Raw genomic sequence first — 18,257 nt, 5'->3', positions numbered from 1 at the left:
ATCAGTTGCACCTCAGTTAAGCTAGAGGAAAGCTAAAAAATAAGTAAAAGTCAAGAAGCCCATGACCCTGAACTTCTCTGGCAGACTCCTATGTCCATGTGGCCTGCTTGGGCCACCAATCTTCAAGTGATCTTCTGTGAGAAACAACAGAGATTGCAGGAAGCTAGGTTCTCTCCCTTGGATCCTCATCTGAGATCCATAAGCGAGAACCTATTCCTGGGAGAGAGCAGGTTTTAACCTATGGCTAGAAACTTAGAGAAAAGATCAGAGTTGAGGGACTTCCCTGGTGGTCCAATGGTTGAGAATCTGCTTGCCAATGCAGGGGACACAGGTTTGATCGCTGGTCCTGGAAGATCCCACATGCTGCGGAGCAACTAAACCTGCGTGCCACAACTTCTGAAGGCCACATGCCTAGAGCACATGCTTTGCAACAAGAGCAGTCACTGCAGTGAGGAGCCCGTAAGCCACAACTAGAGAGTAGCCCCCACTCACAACTAGAGAACGCCTACGTGCAGCACCAAAGACCCAGCGCAGCAAAGGAAAGAAAAAAAGATCAAAGCTGAGAAAGCCAAGGAAAGATGGGGGGATTCACAAGAGTGAAGATGGAGAAGTCTACCCACAAAAAGAAAGATGTATGGAGAAAAATAGCCAATCAGTAAAGACAGGGGTGAGAGACAGAAAAGGATACTCAAAGCAAAAACTGCAAAAGGAACATAAATATACTAATTCAGTCAAAAGACAGTGTTTCTTAGAGGTTTCATTCAGTGGAAATTTCCTGGATGTTTGTAATCTGAGAGTCATGGAGTGGAAATCATCACTCTGTCACCTGAAACCATGGACACAAGTAATTTAAGATCTCTGAGTCTTAGTTATGCACAGCATAAAAATACCTACCTCCCAACTGGGGTAAAATATTGCATGCAAAGCGACTGGCACAAGACAGATGCACAGGACATGTTCCCTATGTGAGTTTCCTCATCTCGCCCATGCTCATGGCACAGCGATGTCCAGTATCCTAAGCACGGTGGCATCTTCTTCACATCCCTGATCCCCCACATCCACACAAGCCCCTTACCTCCACTTGACTGTCCCAGTCTAGAGAACTGTTTATTTCCACATCAGGAAAATCAGGCCAGACCTGTGAAGAGAAACATGTTTCAAAGCAATGCACTAGATAATTTCTCCTATATAGCATTTCCTAAGAAACTATAGGGCTTTCAGGTGGTAAAGAGTCCACCAGCAACGCAAGAGACATAGAAGACATGGGTTCAATCCTTGGGTTGGGAAGATCCCCTGGAGGAAGAAAATGGCAACCCACTCCAGTATTATTGCATGAAAAACCCCATGGGCAGAGGAGCCTGGTGGGCTACAGTCCATGGGGTTGCAATGAGTTGGGCTCAACTGAAGGGTTAAGCACACAAGAAATTATAAACCTTGTTCTAGGGGTGATAGTACTTCGATTTTCTTGCAGGACTGATCTAGAGAAAAGTGGATCACAGAATGTACACACACGTTCCTTTAAAATTCCTCAATAGTGGAATACCAAAGGAGAATATGAGAACTTCTGACCTCCAAGTCCAAATGGAAAAAAGAAAACCATCTGCAAACACACTGACAGTGTGGGGACAAGTGAATCACTGCTCAGAGCATACCTTCCCCCAGACAATGCTCCCATCACTCGGATCTTTGATGAAGACATCGTCCTCTACACCCCGTGTGAATGGCAGATAGGGCTTGGTCTCATTGCCAGAAATGGCTGGGTCCTAAAATCAAAGCACAGGTCAGGTGAGGAAACCAAAGCCAGAGAATGACTCAGGGTAGGGAAAAGGAGAATTCCTCCCAAGAGAAGGCATGGCTTCCACCCGTGCTATAGAGCTTCTGTGAACCCAGGGAAATAGACTTAATTTCTCTACTCATGGCATGGAAGAAAACACACATAAAGCTTTCTCCACCAAAGTCCATTCAGTCTTCCAAACAGACTCCACCCAGTCACACAGCAACTAACCAGAATGATAATGACTCGCATCCCATCGGCCCTCATGCGAGTAATCAGAGCTGGAAACCCCTCAAACTCGGCATCAAGGGTGAAGTCCAGCTGCCGCTCCATGTAGTCAATGTCCGAGTACTGCACATCCTGGAAGAGGACAGAGGAAACTTACACAAGCCCAGGTCCACTGAGAACAATGGTCCAGTAACCAGGGGTGAAGTTCAGATGGCATCTTCTTGATTCTTTCAAATCCCACCTCTGTTATTTGCTAGGTATTAGGTTCTGGAAAATTCACCTAATTCTCAAACTTTTAGTAGTAAAAATAGAAAGGAAAAAAAAAAACTAAATTAGCAAAAGGCAGAATGATAATGTCGACCTCCACAATTTTGTCTGTGGAGATACATGAAAAAAGTCAAGAGTGTTTTGTAAAAGGCCAGAATAAGGAGCGAACAGAGGATGAGATGGTTGGATGGACATGAGTTTGAGCAAGCTCTGGGAGTTGGTGATGGACAGGGAAGCCTGGCGTGCTGCAGTCCATGGGGTCACAAAGAGTCAGACATGACTGAGCGACTCAACTGAACTGAAAGAGCAAACACAGTTATCTCTTCCAGGAAGCCAACTCAGGTATCAGGGGTTCAGATTCAGACAAAATACTATACTAACACAGTACTAGCACAGTACTAACACAACATGGACAGTAAATCCACTAAAAATAAAATAAAAGCATCTGTAGTTGCTTTGGAACAACAATCCTGGGGGTAATCAGACACAGCTTTCTTATTAAGAATAAAATATTGCATGCTAGGCTTTCCATTAATAGGAAACAAGAGAAAATTCAGAGAATAATATTGATTAATAGAAAAATCAATGGCTCAGCAGTAACGAATCTGCCTGCCAAAGCAGGAGATGCGGGTTGAATCCCTTTGTCGGGGAAATCCCCTGGAGAAGGAAATGGCAACCTGCTTCAGTATTCTTGCCTGGGCAACACCATGGATGGAGGAGCCTGGAGGGCTGCAGTTCATGGCATCACAAAAGAGTCAGATATAACTTAGAGACTAAAAAACTATTCTTCAAGTAAAGGTGAAGTTTGTCTCCACAAGTATTTCTTCTGGAAACCAATCCCAAGATCCCTACATTCAACCAAGAATTAGATCAAAGCTGGGGGAACACTGAGCTGTAGCGCTAGCAAAGTGTTGGAACAGAGGTTATATCTATAGACACAACGGTCTGACTGAATTTGGGTCAATTTCTTTTAATGAAGCTAAACTACTCTTTGGGCCACCTTTTGTATGGTAGCAAGGATGTTTTTGACTAGATGCCATGAAGTCATGTGAAAGAAATGGAAGCGTGATCTAGTAGAAAGAACCCTAGAGCTGACCCAATGTCCTCCTCCTTTGGCAAATCACTGTGACTCTTCAAGTTGGGGGCAATGACACTCCCCCCCCCACCTCTTATATTATAACCACTGGGTAGGGGTGAGACTGAGTGTGATCTTGCATGTGATCCTGTATGAGAAAGTGCTTTGTAATTTTGTAGAGTCTGACAAAAATCACACAAACGCAGACATCGGCACAAGGGTTGACCATGAGATCCCAGAGCCAGAACCCCACAGGCTGACGACATACATAGGGGATCTGTGCAGCCACCATTGCATCGTACAAGCTGGCGATCTCAGAGTCGTTCTGGTATCCATAGCGACACAGCTGAAACCCCAGGGACCAGTAAGGCACCATCACCGGCCGACCAATCAACTAGAAAATAAACAGAAAATTTAGTCCTTAAAAAGAAGAATTTGGATTAAAGTTGTACACAAAGTAACAATATTTTCCCAGTGTCCCCAGTTAGATAACCAGCAAACTCAAATCCAGAGAGAAACGAAGAGGGTGCAAAGCCACTAGGATAACTTGGAGAAATCATCCTGCCAGACTCGACTTCTGATTTTACTCCTATTTCCAGTGATTTCTAGCCTGCTGGTTAAGAACATGAAGTTCAGAAACAAAATGCCTGGGTTGCCCTATAGGATCCAATCTCTGCTGGCTATGTGACTCTGGACAAAACTCTCATACGTGTTTCTTCACTTGTAAATCGAGGATAATAATATATTTGTTTCATAGTGTTTTGTGAAGACTGAGTGAATTAATATCTGGAAAGTGATCTGACGTGCAGCAAGTAATACATCAGCGACATACAGTAAGTTTTATAACACTGTTTGCAGCTGCCAAAGCAACTGGGATGACCTCTGCAACCACAGCTATCATGTCCAGTATCCCTGCCCTCACCACAATTACCACCACCACCACCATCACCACCACTACCACCCTCACCCACCACACCACCTTCACCACCACTGCCATCACCCTCACCACACTACCACCCCATCACCACCACCATCACCACCATCACCACCACCCCCATTACCACCATCACCACTATCACCATTGCCACTGCCAGCTACAATCAGCGGCACTATTACCACTTCTGCTACTCTGCAATGTTCTGAGAGGCTCTGAATTTAACAGTTATTGGGATGTATTTATTGCTCACTATTCTATAACCTACCTGTCACCCAGAAAGACCAACAGTTTCAGTTATCGTCTAAGAACTACAAAGTGCTGTATAAATACTGGGTAACCAACTGAATTCCCTCCTACCTCAGTGTACTGCTGAGTGACAAGCTCTGGAGTTGGCCCCAAAACTACATAAAAGTCCAGAATCCCTCCTGTGGTACGGTATGTCAAGGCAGGCAAGGGCTGGAAGGTCACGTCTGGAAATGCAGAAAATACCAATCAATATGGAAACCTTCAAGTGAGAAATTACCCCTGAAATTCATACATTTTCCTTTTTCCCATGCCTCTATTTTAGAGTATTGAGAGAAGGCAATTTGTACTATACCTACACAGAATTTTAACAGTTAAGTGAAAGTCTTCAGGACATATGCCTGGATATTTTTCTCTTTGATGCACCTATTATCTTATTATATGTTTTGTCCTTCTGCTCTTTTAAGACTGCTATTATTGATTTTATTTCAGAACAGTTTAAGACTTACAAGAAATTGCAAAAATAGTACTAAAACTTTTCTTGTACACTTGCCCCAGCATCCCCCAATGATAACTCTTACATAATCATTGTATGTCATCAAAACCAGGAAACCAATATTGATATAATACATTAACTCAGATACAGGTCTTATTCAGATTTCTCCAGATTTTACAAGCACGCTCTTTAACTCTACTTCTTGATTCCCCACCCCCTTTCCAATATACTACTCAAATTTCTTTACACCCTAGTACCCCCAGAGTGAGTGCTCTGAACCAAACTCTCATCATTAAGTCAAATTATATAAATGGCTCCCACTGACTAACCTCTAGGATGCTTGGGACTCCTTGATTTTGCTATCCCATCCTACATTGTTTATGCCAAATGAGTTAATTCTTATTACTACATTTTGTTGTTGTTTAGTTGCTAAGTTGTATCTGACTCTTGTGCAACTCCATGGACTATAGCCCGCCAGGCTCCTCCATCCATGGGATTTTCCAGACAAGACTACTGGAATGGGTTGTCATTTCCTTCTCCAGGGCATCTTTCTGACCCAGGGATCGAACCTGTGTCTCCTGCATTGGTAGGCGGGTTTTTACCACTGAACCACCATGGAAGCCCATTACTACGTTACTGAACTGAAATAAATAGAATGAAGAAAAAAGAGAAAAACACTGTCCACAAGATAATAATTTTGACTTCAGGGGCAACATGATCGAACACATTCTGAAGTTCCTCAAGAAGGACTGACTCACAAAAACAGAGAAGACGCCAGCATCACCTTACCCATGGCATTGCTGTTCAGCAGGAGCACTCCATGGGCACTGCCATCCTCCTCCATTGCCATGTAGTAGGGGTGGACACCATAGGAGTTCTTCTTGTACTGAGAGAGTCATGGGGAGAAGGGCAGGAGGTTAAAAGACAAAGATTGAAAAGAGAGATGGAGAGGGAAAAAAAAAACTCAACCAATTGATCGATAAGGTGTGTCTAGTCTTCTCTGTGCAATAAACGCTTAAGAAACACTGAAGCCTTAGAGTCGACCGGCTTGTCTAAAAGCAGACTATGAGCATCCAAGTGGGGAGTGGGAAGAGGAAACACCCGCTGTGTGTGACGTGTACACACTGTGGGCAGACAGAGGCAAGGACCCAGATCCCAAGTGCTCTGCCCTTACCCCAGGGGGTTGGTCTCGGGAGAACATCCCCCACGTGTTCCATTTCAAGTCTCTTCGGAAGGCGGTGTGCTCAGTTTCCCCAAAGCCATAGAGGTACTGGGAGGGGAGGCGTGTGGAGATGCGGATGAACATGTCGTTGAAGGTAAAGCCGAGGAGCTGAGAGTCCCAGCTGCAACACAAGGGGGTATGTTTGGAAAAGAAATTGGCTGTTCTAATGGCTTCAAGCAGCTAGAGTCTCAGGGAAATTGAACTCTTGACTTCCTGTGGACCTCCCACACAAAACATAAAGTCTGTACGATTAAGATAATCACAGCAGCCAGGGCTGCAAGTCCAGGAGCCAGCATCTATCTTCTACTTTCCTTTATCACTCCCTCCCTTCAGTGGTCCCTCCAGAATGCCAGATCCAATCATTTTCATCATCTCAGTTGCCCCCACTTCACAGCAGCCCTCGTTTCTGCTCTTGCTGCACCAGAGTCCACTTGCTACGTAGCGTCCAGAATTATTTTTTTAAAGTATCTCACATCATGTCAACCCCTGTTTACAATTCTTCAGTGATTCTCATTGAAGCATCTTGTGAAGTCATCACAGCCATTCCTGATCTGAAGCTACCTAAACTCCAGCCTCATCTCCTGCCACTTACCTCCTTATTTGTGAAACTCCTCCACCCACACTGGAATTTTTCCCCTTCATAAGGCAAGTTTACTCCTATTTCATGGCCTGTGCACTGACTACTTAATCTGTCTGAAATGTTGCCCACTTCTCCCATCTCCACATGGGAGGCTCCTTCTCCTCCCCAAGGTCCTATTTAAAGTTCACTTCCTTGGAGACATCAACTCTGACCACAGTATCAAAAGCAGTCACCTCCCTATAATTATCAATTACCCTGTGATTTTTCCTGCATACTGTGGTCACTATCTAAATTTCTGCATATTTTAAATTATTTTTATTTCCTTATTATTTTTGTCATAGAAAGAGAGACCTCATCTTCTATAACCACTTAATATGGAGAAGGCACTCCATCAATATTGGTTGAATGAACCCCTAGGTACATGAAACTGACTCGGGAATTACTCCCAGGACACCAAAGATTTTTCATAAGAACAGAAGGAAATGACTTATTCAAGAATCTGGAAATGGCTGGTGCATTGCTTTGAGCAGGGTATCTCCAAGGACACGGGACCTGTCAATGACACGGGGGATCATCAACTCCAAATCAGACTAACAGCCACTAACATGACAGTGCCTGTACTCTTGCGGCGAATTTCAATCCCAAATGGATCCGTCTTAATGAGGACAGCATAGAGTTGACTCTCAGAGGTGCCAGATGGAACGCTGGGTATGTTGAGAGGGACTGGAACTTCATACCGGTTGTTGTTGGGATCATAAATCTAGACCAGAGGAGACAGATTTTATGTAAATATAGTAGTCTTGAAACCTATAGCAGAAACCTGATGTCTTTGACAAAGAGTCTGAACACTATATTTGTCTTCTTTAAGCTCATGATATCAGGAACTTAATTAACAAATTGAAGAATAATGTCAGATTTATCATTTTGATTTGAGTCTGCCATAACTTATTTTTAAATCCTCTTATACCAACACATTATTTTCACATTGGTTCTACCTTGGAAAATCAGTCTGGAATTTATGGATATATTCTTTATTATTTTGTCTGTGGGTGTATCAGTGTACATGACTACCCGAAAACTTTTCTGAATTGAAAAAAATTTCTCCCCTAAAAAACATGAACTCTTCTTGATTAAAATAATCATAGATATTCTTGCTAAAAACTGGGGTCTAAATTGATTCACTGTGTACCTACTGTATTCCTGCCTTATACTGTACTAGACACAAGGCTTACAAAACTGAGTAAGACACAAGGTTTACTAAACCTGAGTAAGACACGGTTATTGCTTTTAAGAAATTCACATGCTAAGAAATTCACATGAAAGGTGAAAGAGCATGCCCAAAACACCTGAGTGATACATACTAGGAACAGATATACAGAAGTGTTGTGAGATTGTAGGGAAGGAAATGCCTATCAATGTTTCCAGAAGACTGAGATGGTTTCATGGGGAAAGGGGCTGAATCTTCAAAGCTTTTTACAGCCATTAATCAAGCACCGAAGAATCGATGCTTTTGAACTGTGGTGTTGGAGAAGACTCTTGAGAGTCCCTTATACTGCAAGGAGGTCCAACCAGTCCATTCTAAAGGAGATCAATCCTGGGTGTTCATTGGAGGGACTGATGCTAAAGCTGAAACTGCGATACTTTGGCCACCTCATGCGACGAGTTGACTCACTGGAAAAGACTTTGATGCTGGGAAAGGTTGGGGGCGGGAGGAGAAGGGGACGACGGAGAATGAGATGGCTGGATGGCATCACTGACTCTGTGGACATGAGTTTGAGTGAACTCCGGGAGTTGGTGATGGACAGGGAGGCCTGGCATGCTGTGATTCATGGGGTCCCGGAGAGTCGGACACGACTGAGCGACTGAACTGAACTGAACTGAACTGAACTGAATCAAGCACCGAAAGAAAACCAAGTCATTCCTGGCAGAGAAATAAACGCAAAGGCACAGAGAATTAAAAGAAAGAGGCAATTATTTTGGAGAGAGCTATTGTATAATCCAGGAGGCAGAGCAGGGAAGAGTTAATTCTGAAAAGTTGAGTGAGTTCATTTATTTCAAACCCATTAGACGCCTACCACATGCCAGTACAAAGGTGAGGATGGAAAGATACAATAGCATCATCCCTGCATTACAAGATGTGGAAGAATTCATAGTCCAGGTTGAAATCAGATTGTGAAGAAGCTTTCAGACAATGCACACTGACCTGAATCTTTACTCTCTCAATAAACATTGAGAGCTTACTACCTACTCGGCTTTGTGTTACATCTCAGAAGTACAAAGACGAAAGGACAAATCCTCGTCCTCGAGAAACTTATAATTCAATAGTGAAAAAGACCGTAAAAGTAGCCCCTCATTGATGGTACAGATGCACATATTTGCAGAGAAGAAATAGAGGCACAGACGTCGAGAATGCATGTGTGGACTTGGCAATGAGGGGAGGAATTGGGAGAATGGGAATGGCATATAATCACCTCCTTGTGTAAAATAGATAGCTAGTGGGAAGCTGATGTAGAGCACAGGGAGCTCATCTCAGTGCTCTGTGGTGACCTAGCGGGGTGTGGTGAACGGGAAGAGGTCCAGGATACACGTACACGTACCGCTGATTCACTTCGTGGTACAGTAGAGACTGGCACAACGCTATAAAGCAACTATATCCCAATTTTTTAAAAAAATACATAAATAAAAAAAGAAAAACAGACCACCACGTGTCCTGAGATGTCATAAAATCATGAAAGAAAAAGAAACCAGTACACTCCTGTAGGTATTTCATATATCCCAAATTCAGCATCCAAAACTGAATTCATCATTGTCTTTTGCCTAAGCCCAAATCTTTCCAGTGTTCCCCTTCCAGTTTCCCTTCATGGATGACAGCACCATCCACGTGGAGACACAAGCTAGAAACTTGGTGATTGCTTTAATGTTTCTACCTCCCTCGTTGCCTTTTTGTAATCAATCACCAGGTCCCATGATGCCACTTATTCTCTTGAAGTTGTCCACTTCTCCCTCTCCTTCCTGTACCTGGTCTGAGCTCACTGTCTCATCTGGATCACCTAACTGGTAGCGTCCTAACTTGTTTCTGGTTTCACCCTTGTCCTCCCGACCATGTTTCTTACAGTAGAAACAGAAATCACTTCAAAGTGCAGTTTAGACCAGGTCTCACTGTCCCATCAATGGTCCCAAATTAGTCTTAGGATAATGATCTGGTATATTGTGTGTGTGTTCAGTCACTCAGTCATGTCCAGCTCTTTGTGACCCCATGGACTGGAGCTCACCAGGCTCCCCTGTCCCTGGAATTTTCCAGGCAAGAATACTGGAGTGAGTTGCCATTTCCTACTCTAGGGGATCTTCCCAACCCAGGGCTTGGATCTGTGTCTCCTGCATCTCCTGCATTGGCAGGCAGATTCTAGTGCCACCTGGGCAGCCCATTTAGGATAAAATACATACATCAGCAGATTTTCAATGTTTTTTCAGTTGCTGAAAGTCACTAATTTAATGTGTGCAAAAATTTACTTGTCAAAAAATCAGAAAAAAAAAAAGCTTCCATTATCAACAGTGCCTCAAAAGCCCATCTGAAATATCAAGACACATTTGCCTTGCTTGATACCTACCCCAAATGGATGGAGAACAAAACTATGAAAGTGTGTGCCAAGGACTCGACAGTTTTCAATGGCTAACTTAGAAGAGCAAACTGATTGCATGGTTCTGTGATCCTGACAAGCAAAAAATAATGAAACTAAAAAGTGCGAAGTAGGAACTTGACACATATACTGTCAACACATACCTTAAACTGCAGCATGTCATCCTTATGGTAGGTCACAGTCAGGCGGAGGGAGTTCACAGGTGCTGAGGGGAAGGAGTAGGCATACAGGGAAGTCTTAACGGAGATGACAGCTGAGGCCCCATGGGAGTCATACTGAACATCACTGACAGAGTAGAGATCATTGACGAAATAGCAAAATGGGACTCCAGGAGAACTGGACTCCTGAAAAGTAAAGGCAAATTCAGTTCAGCATGAGCTCTAGGATGATCAAATATAAAGGGGCTAGAAAATGCAATTTTCAGGGAGATAAAGATAAAAACAGTCATTTTCTTATATACTCTTTGGTAGTGAAATAAGTTTTCACTCCTGGTCTCCATGTAAAATTTTGTTTAAAAAAAGACCCATTTCTGTCCCTCTATTCTTCACATCCAGATAAAAACTCAGGTTACTTTGGAAGCCTGACTTTTCTGTAGATTTTTAAGTAGTGACTTAGGCACTGGTGTCACACTCGTGAAACTGCAGATGGAGTGTAAAGGATTTTACAAAATTACCATGAGATACCATGTTACATGGGTCAGAATGGCCATCAGTAAAAAGTCTCAAATGCTGAAGAGAGTGTGGAGAAAAGGGAGCCCTCCTACACTGCTGGTGGGGATAAAAGTCAGCGCAGCCACTGTGGAAAACAGTATGAAGTTTTCTCAAAAAGACTAAACATAGAGCTGCCATATGACCCAGCAATCCCACTCCTGGTCATACATCCAGATAAACCTAAAATTGAAAAAGATTCAAGTACCCCAAAGTTTACAGCTGCACTATTGGCAATAGTCAAGACATGGTAATAATTTAAAGGTCCACAGATGGGGTGGATTCATGTCAATGTATGGCAAAACCAACCAATATATTAATGTAAGGTAATTTGCCTCCAATAAAATAAAAAATAAATTAAAAAAAATAATAAAGAAAGAAGGAAAGATAAAATAAATAAATAAAGGTCCACAGAAAGATAAATTGATGGAGAAGATGTGATATATAGACACAATGGAATACCACTCAGCCATAAGAAAGAATGAAATAATGCCATTTGCAGCAACATGGATGGAACTAGAGATTATCATACTCAGCGAAGTAAGCCAGAAAGAGAAAGACAAATACCACAAAGACAGATATATCACTTAAACATGGAATCTAAAACATGACACAAATGACCCTATCTACAAAACAGAAACAGACTCACAGATGCAAAGAACAGACTCACGGTTGCCAAGGGGAGGTGGGGGAGGGATGGACTGGGAGTTTGGGGTTAGCAGATGCAAACTATTATATAGAAAATGGATAAACGACAAGGTCCTACAGTATAGCACAGGGAACTATATTCAATACCCTGTGATAAACCATAATGGAAAAGAATATGAAAAAGGTTGTCATATATTAATATATGTATAACATAATCATTTTGCTGTACAGTAGAAATTAATACAACATGATATATCCACCATGCTTCAGTTTAAAACAAAGTGTAGAGGATTTTCATGTATATTAACACCGTCAGCATGGTTACCTCCCAGACACAACCACGGGCAGCGCAGTTTTCTGCAGAAACACCAGACTCATCAGGATAACAGTCTATTTTTTCTTCATCCCTTATCTTCCACTCCACCGTGTATGTTCCTCCCAGAACAAGATCAATTTCTGTGATAAGGGCCACCTGTAGGAATGGGGAAATATCAAGGAAATGTATCCTCAGGACAAAGACCTCGCAAGGTATGAGATTTCTTTCAGGAAGTCAGTTCAGTTCAGTTCAGTCGCTCAGTTGTGTCCGACTCTCCGCGACCCCATGAATCACAGCACGCCAGGCCTCCCTATCCATCACCAACTCCCTGAGTTCACTCAAACTCACGTCCACAGAGTCGGTGATGCCATCCAGCCATCTCATTCTCAGTCGTCCCCTTCTCCTCCCAACCCCAACCCTTCCCAGCATCAGAGTCTTTTCCAGTGAGTCAACTCGTCACATGAGGTGGCCAAAGTATTGCAGTTTCAGCTTTAGCATCAGTCCTTCCAATGAACACCCAGGATCGATCTCCCTTAGAATGGACTGGTTGGATCTCCTTGCAGTACAAGGGACTCTCAAGAGTCTTCTCCAACACCACAGTTCAAAAGCATCAATTCTTTGGCGATCAGCTTTCTTCACAGTCCAACTCTCACATCCATACATGACCACGGGAAAAACCATTGCCTTGACTAGACGGACCTTTGTTGGCAAAGTAATGTCTCTGCTTTTTAATATATTATCAAGGTTGGTCATAACTTTCCTTCCAAGGAGTAAGCATCTTTTAATTTCATGGCTGCAATCAGCATCCGCAGTGATTTTGGAGCCCAAAAAAATAAAGTCTGACACTGTTTCCACTGTTTTTCCATCCATTTCCCATGAAGTGATGGGACCAGATGCCACGATCTTCGTTTTCTGAATGTTGAGCTTCAAGCCAACCTTTTCACTCTCCTCTTTCACTTTCATCAAGAGGCTTTTGAGTTCCTCTTCACTTTCTGCCATAAGGGTAGTGTCATCTGCATATCTGAGGTTATTGATATTTCTCCCAGCAATCTTGATTCCAGCTTGTGCTTCTTCCAGCCCAGCGTTCCTCATGATGTACTCTGCATATAAGTTAAATAAGCAAGGTGACAATATACAGCCTTGACGCACTCCTTTTCCTATTTGGAACCAGTCTGTTGTTCCATGTACAGTTCTGACTGTTGCTTCCTGATCTGCATACAGGTTTCTCAAGAGGCAGGTCAGGTGGTCTGGGATTCCCATCTCTTTAAGAACTTTCCACAGTATATTGTGATCCACACAGTCAAAGGCTTTGGCATAGTCAATGAAGCAGAAATAGATGCTCTTCTGGAACTCTCTTGCTTTCTCCATGATCCAGCGGATGTTGGCAATTTGATCTCTGGTTCCTCTGCCTTTTCTAAAACCTGCTTGAACATCTGGGAGTTCACAGTTCACATATTGCTGAAGCCTGGCTTGGAGAATTTTGAGCATGACTTTACTAGCGTGTGAGATGAGTGCAATTGTGCGGTAGTTTGAGCATTCTTTGGCATTGAAAGAAAATAAAATCAGACCAGTCTCTCAAGAATCCAAGTAACATAGCACTGGAGCTTCCATGAACAGAGAGAGAGACTGGGTAGGGAGTTAGCCAATAACCACAGGGAAAATGGTGCAATTCTATCAGAGTCTTGTACATAACATTTTGTACAATCTTGTACAACATTTTGAAAAGAATCAGGTCAACTGCAACCTTCTGTAATCACCCTTTTCTCCCCTCCCCGACTCTTCTTCCTCTTCCTTATTTTGTCAGGAAGACTCTCTTCTGCAATCCCCTTGTAGCACAGCACACACAAGTACATGGTATCATCCTCAGTTGAGCTTATATTCTTGCCCTTCACCCCCTAAACCAGTATTCCCCACAGGTCTGGAGTTGGGGCAAGAACAGAGAAATAAGAATCATATGGCCTGGGTTCCTCCATCCCACTGAGGAAACTTGGACAGATTCTTTCAAATTCCCTGGGTCTCAGTTTACCAATTACAAAATTGCTAAGTAGGCAAAATCATACCTCCTTCTATTTTTAATATCCTGGTCTCTTCATGGTCCAAGCCCAGAGCCTCAAAACTTGAAACTTTCTTTGAGTTCCATTCACTAATTCAAATACTTAATTTTTTCTATGTGTTTTTCTTCTGGTTGTCTCCTTGTAAAATAGTAACTTCCATAGTGAAAGTTCTCATTTGTCTAGAGTCATAAAATCTCATGCTAAGGATTATCATCCTTCTAGTCTCTCCGCAGTCTATATTCATCTCGCATTTCCCTATACCTCAAAACCCAGCACAGAACAACACTCTCACAATGGTGCATATTGATTCAAGGATCAATAGGAGACCCTTTGAGAATTAGATCACATCCTTAGTTTGGCACTTAAGACCCTCCAAAAGCTGACCACAAGTTAATCTGTCCAAACTAGGCCGTCTTCCAGACGTGGGTCCAGCCTATTCCAGTTATACAGACTCACAGGCTAACAAAAGGCTTTTCTTAGTCCCAAGATTGGCTTATTCTAATACTCCAACCTTGACTGCTTTACCTACACCAATGCCCTTTCTACAATAATGGTGCCCCTTTGTGAAACAGACTTCTAGCTACCTGCCCAATGGAAAATTCCCTTCTTATTACTTCAGTTTGGAATACCAAACTTCCCAAAGAAGAACTTTTTTTTTAATCCATGTAACACAGCTGCAGCCATTCATAGCTGAGTACAAGTCCACTGGAAGTAGCTGGCCAAGGGTTTCTTTCTTGATTTAAGGGGCCTACCCTCTCCCTTTCTTTCATCATCACCTTTCCCTTTTCCTTCCAGCTCCTTCTTCTTTGTTTTATTTTTTTTCCTCTAACAAGGCTAAGTGACTGGAATTAAGCCACCACTTCCAATCACAAGAGAAGAAAAGACCTCAACACTGGCAACCCCGAGGTACTGAGCCAATGCCAGAAACTGAGCGCTTCCTAAACTCTCAATACCACAAGTAAAAAAATCCCAGTTTGCTTAAACTACCATTTTGATGAGTTTCCTGTCACTTGCAGCTGAACAAATCTCTACACAGATGTACTGTCTTTGAGTTCCAACTCTAGACCTAATGCTGCCAAAGTTTTTGCTCAATGACTCCATTAAGCTTTAAACATGAAAATGGAAAGAATATAAGTTAACATTTCCTAAAGGTAGGATTGGGTTGCCTGTCCGCCACCTAAATTCAAATAATAAAAGAGTTCTTTTGTTTGTATATTTATTAATCTATTTATCAAACTGATAATTAGTTTATTTTCATTTGAGCATCTTACAAAGGACTTGCACTTTGCTACACACATAACCAGTCATATAAAACTTTATTTCTAACTTTATAATGTATGCAACCTCAATGTATGTTGTTAGGACAAAATATCCAATGATACCAATATATCATTTTAGTAGAAAACAAAATTTACTTATTTTTCTCCAAATTTGGAAGGTTCCTCACAAACCATGATGACCACACTGCTCCCTATCCCAGATTATCTTGAACACCTGTAACAAACAGTGTTGGGGAAAAGGATCCCTCATAATACTAAAATTTCAGAGGAATTGACAATAACCTATTCAAGAACATCGTCTCATTAAAAGTGATGAAAAAAATTTGTTTTATTATTATCACCTAATGCTGTGATTCATGGGGTCGCAAAGAGTTGGACACGAATGAGCGACTGAACTGAACTGAACCAAGTAAGTAGCATTAGCTAAGCTTATCAAATTCATTGACTCAAAATATTTCCTAAGAATGTGTTGGAGTGAGAATGTAGCTCTATAGAGTAAAGAAAAAAAGAAAAGCACCTGAAATTTTAAGTGAATGGGAATCCCACCTCAACCCTTCTAGCATCAATCAATCAACAGCTTTCAGACCCAGTTTTCCTCTAATCCTGCTCCCCAGACTCCTGTCTTTGCTCTTCTTCTGTTCCAGGCAGAAAGGACAGAAGACTGAGGGGCAGATAAGGGACAAAAGAGGAAAGGACCAGTTTACTTCCTCCCAGTATCTCAGCAGCCTCCTTGTTCATCCCAGCTCTGGCGCCCTCTTTTATTCTTTTCTATCCTAACCCTCTAACTTCCCCACTTCTGGCTTCAGAGTGTGCCCTGGTCCTTTAGAAACCAATGCCACCTTGGCAAGAAGGAACATCTAAGTTATTTACCTGTAGGTTAGAATCGTAAGTGACATTAGGAGAAACTTGAATTGGAACACCGTTCTGTTTCACTCTAACGTTGTTAGGCTTCTGGGTTCCAAGGATTTTAATTTCTTTAAATGCTAAATTATTGGGGTCTGTGTAGGTTGATTGCAAAATCTTAACCTCCAGGCGGTCCTGCAAAACAATTAAACACAAAGATCTGCCTTAAATACACAGATTCTCAAGTCACTCAAATAGTCTGTCCTAGACCAGCTACCCAAATGGCCCTGAATGCTTCTTCCTTGTCTCTACTAACTTGTGCTCAAATACAAACTTAGTTTTCCCCTGAGGCAGGGAGAAGGAGGGTGAGAGAAACACATATGCACACAAAGGAATTTTTTGAAAATTCGTTTAAAAAGACTTACTCCTTTGATTTATCCAGACCATTGCCTCTTTTTACTAACATAGATAATCCAATCATTGGCCATAAAGTCATAAACAGAAATGCGTCCCCCTATTGTTATAAATGAAGCTACAAATACACATATACACAAACAGACAGGAGCTAATCATCAGACCAAAGCTCACACTTAAGATTCATAAAAACATACTACTCACTTGGGTAACGGAGAACTCACATAAGAGATAAAGGTTGTTTGCCACAGTATCTGAAAGGGAGAGAAGGGCAAGTCAGACTGTGGCCTGCCCAATACAGAAAAACAGATTTCATCCTGGTGCTCCTTGAAGCTGTTACAGGAAAGAAGAAAACCTGACTACAAGTTAGATCTGTTTCTTTTACTTTAACCTCTGTTTCTCATTGCTTTTGTTCACTAAAAGGATACTGTCTATACATAACAGCCTGCCTCGGGGAACCCTGCCCCTACATCTGAATGTTAAATCAAAGTGCCTTTGTTCAGGGAGACATCCTTACCCTAATTGCCTGTGAACAGCTTCAGGAAGAAAGAAATTAACACACCCCCTCACTGAGGCTGGCCATTCCAGGAGATAAGTGAAAGACTTACGACCTTTTGACTTCTTCACCTCCTCGTCCTCTAATCTATAAAAGGACCTGACATCCAGACCTTGATATGTGGTTATTTTGAGACATTAGTCTGCCATCTTCTCCGTTTGCCAATTTTCTGAATAAAGTCCTTATTCTTTGCCTCAACACCTTGTCTCCAATTTATTGGCCTGTCATGTGGCAAGCAGAGCAAGCTTGGACTCAGTAACAGAGCTTCACGTTGAGAATGGCAGATTATAGACAGAGTTTCCAAGGCTGAGCCACTGTTTTCTCTTTTCCTTCCTACCTTAACCTTGAAAAGGTTCCCTCCCAAGAGCTTCCAAAGCATATGGCTCCAGTGAATCTGCTTCCTAAGCCTGAGCCACAAGAGTTCTTAGTGTGCTGGAGACAGACACATGAGCTGAGAAGTATGGCTAGACGCGGTGCACTAGGAAAGTGTCCTCTCACTGCCTCACTAGCACGGGCATGTTTTACATGTCATCCGTGCTTGTTCATAAGCATTTGGAGTGAAGGAAAATGCACTGAATGGCAGAAACAGCCTTGAAAACATATTTCAGGGGCTGACTGAAAATCAAATGAGAGCCTATATAAATACAATATAGCTCGCCAGTGGGAGAATTCTGAGAGGTGGAGGGGAGTTTTCCTTCCATCCAAGGAAAACATCTACCATCCTTTCATCTACCACTATTCCTAAACTGCACAACCAAAACCAGAATTCTTCTCTCGAGTGATCAACGCGACGGTGCCTGATGAAATGTCTCCCACCGCTGAATGAGCAGCAGGAGAAGCTCAAAGATGCACATCTGGAAACCCCAACGTGGTGCTCACCTTTTGTTTCCCCATCATCCCAGAAAAGTTCGCCTTTTGCTTCTTTGTTCTCATCCAGGGCAATGATTAGACCGAGAGGGTTCCGTCGACTGTGAGAAAC

At 42.4% G+C, this 18,257-nt stretch overlaps 1 protein-coding gene across 1 annotated transcript in view; it reads right to left on the bottom strand.

Annotated features, from left to right (window-relative positions):
• Nucleotides 1-18,257, bottom strand: part of MGAM (maltase-glucoamylase) — a 102,740-nt gene that overhangs the window by 23,332 nt on the left and 61,151 nt on the right. Inside the window, exons 22-34 of the mRNA XM_088834699.1 lie at nucleotides 18,158-18,246; nucleotides 16,927-16,976; nucleotides 16,336-16,503; nucleotides 12,141-12,287; nucleotides 10,604-10,804; nucleotides 7,428-7,582; nucleotides 6,195-6,363; nucleotides 5,810-5,906; nucleotides 4,639-4,751; nucleotides 3,613-3,738; nucleotides 2,006-2,134; nucleotides 1,653-1,763; nucleotides 1,076-1,138 (exon numbers count right to left, since the gene is read on the bottom strand). Coding sequence (XP_088690825.1) covers nucleotides 1,076-1,138; nucleotides 1,653-1,763; nucleotides 2,006-2,134; nucleotides 3,613-3,738; nucleotides 4,639-4,751; nucleotides 5,810-5,906; nucleotides 6,195-6,363; nucleotides 7,428-7,582; nucleotides 10,604-10,804; nucleotides 12,141-12,287; nucleotides 16,336-16,503; nucleotides 16,927-16,976; nucleotides 18,158-18,246 — 1,618 coding nt within the window. The remainder of the gene's footprint in view (nucleotides 1-1,075; nucleotides 1,139-1,652; nucleotides 1,764-2,005; nucleotides 2,135-3,612; nucleotides 3,739-4,638; nucleotides 4,752-5,809; nucleotides 5,907-6,194; nucleotides 6,364-7,427; nucleotides 7,583-10,603; nucleotides 10,805-12,140; nucleotides 12,288-16,335; nucleotides 16,504-16,926; nucleotides 16,977-18,157; nucleotides 18,247-18,257) is intronic.

This window comes from Moschus berezovskii, chromosome 3 (genome assembly GCF_049115385.1).
Source record: "Moschus berezovskii isolate FMDL1 chromosome 3, NW_MosBer_1.0, whole genome shotgun sequence".
In the NCBI taxonomy this organism is placed as follows: domain Eukaryota; kingdom Metazoa; phylum Chordata; class Mammalia; order Artiodactyla; family Moschidae; genus Moschus; species Moschus berezovskii.
This window is presented reverse-complemented; position numbering and strand designations above follow the sequence as displayed.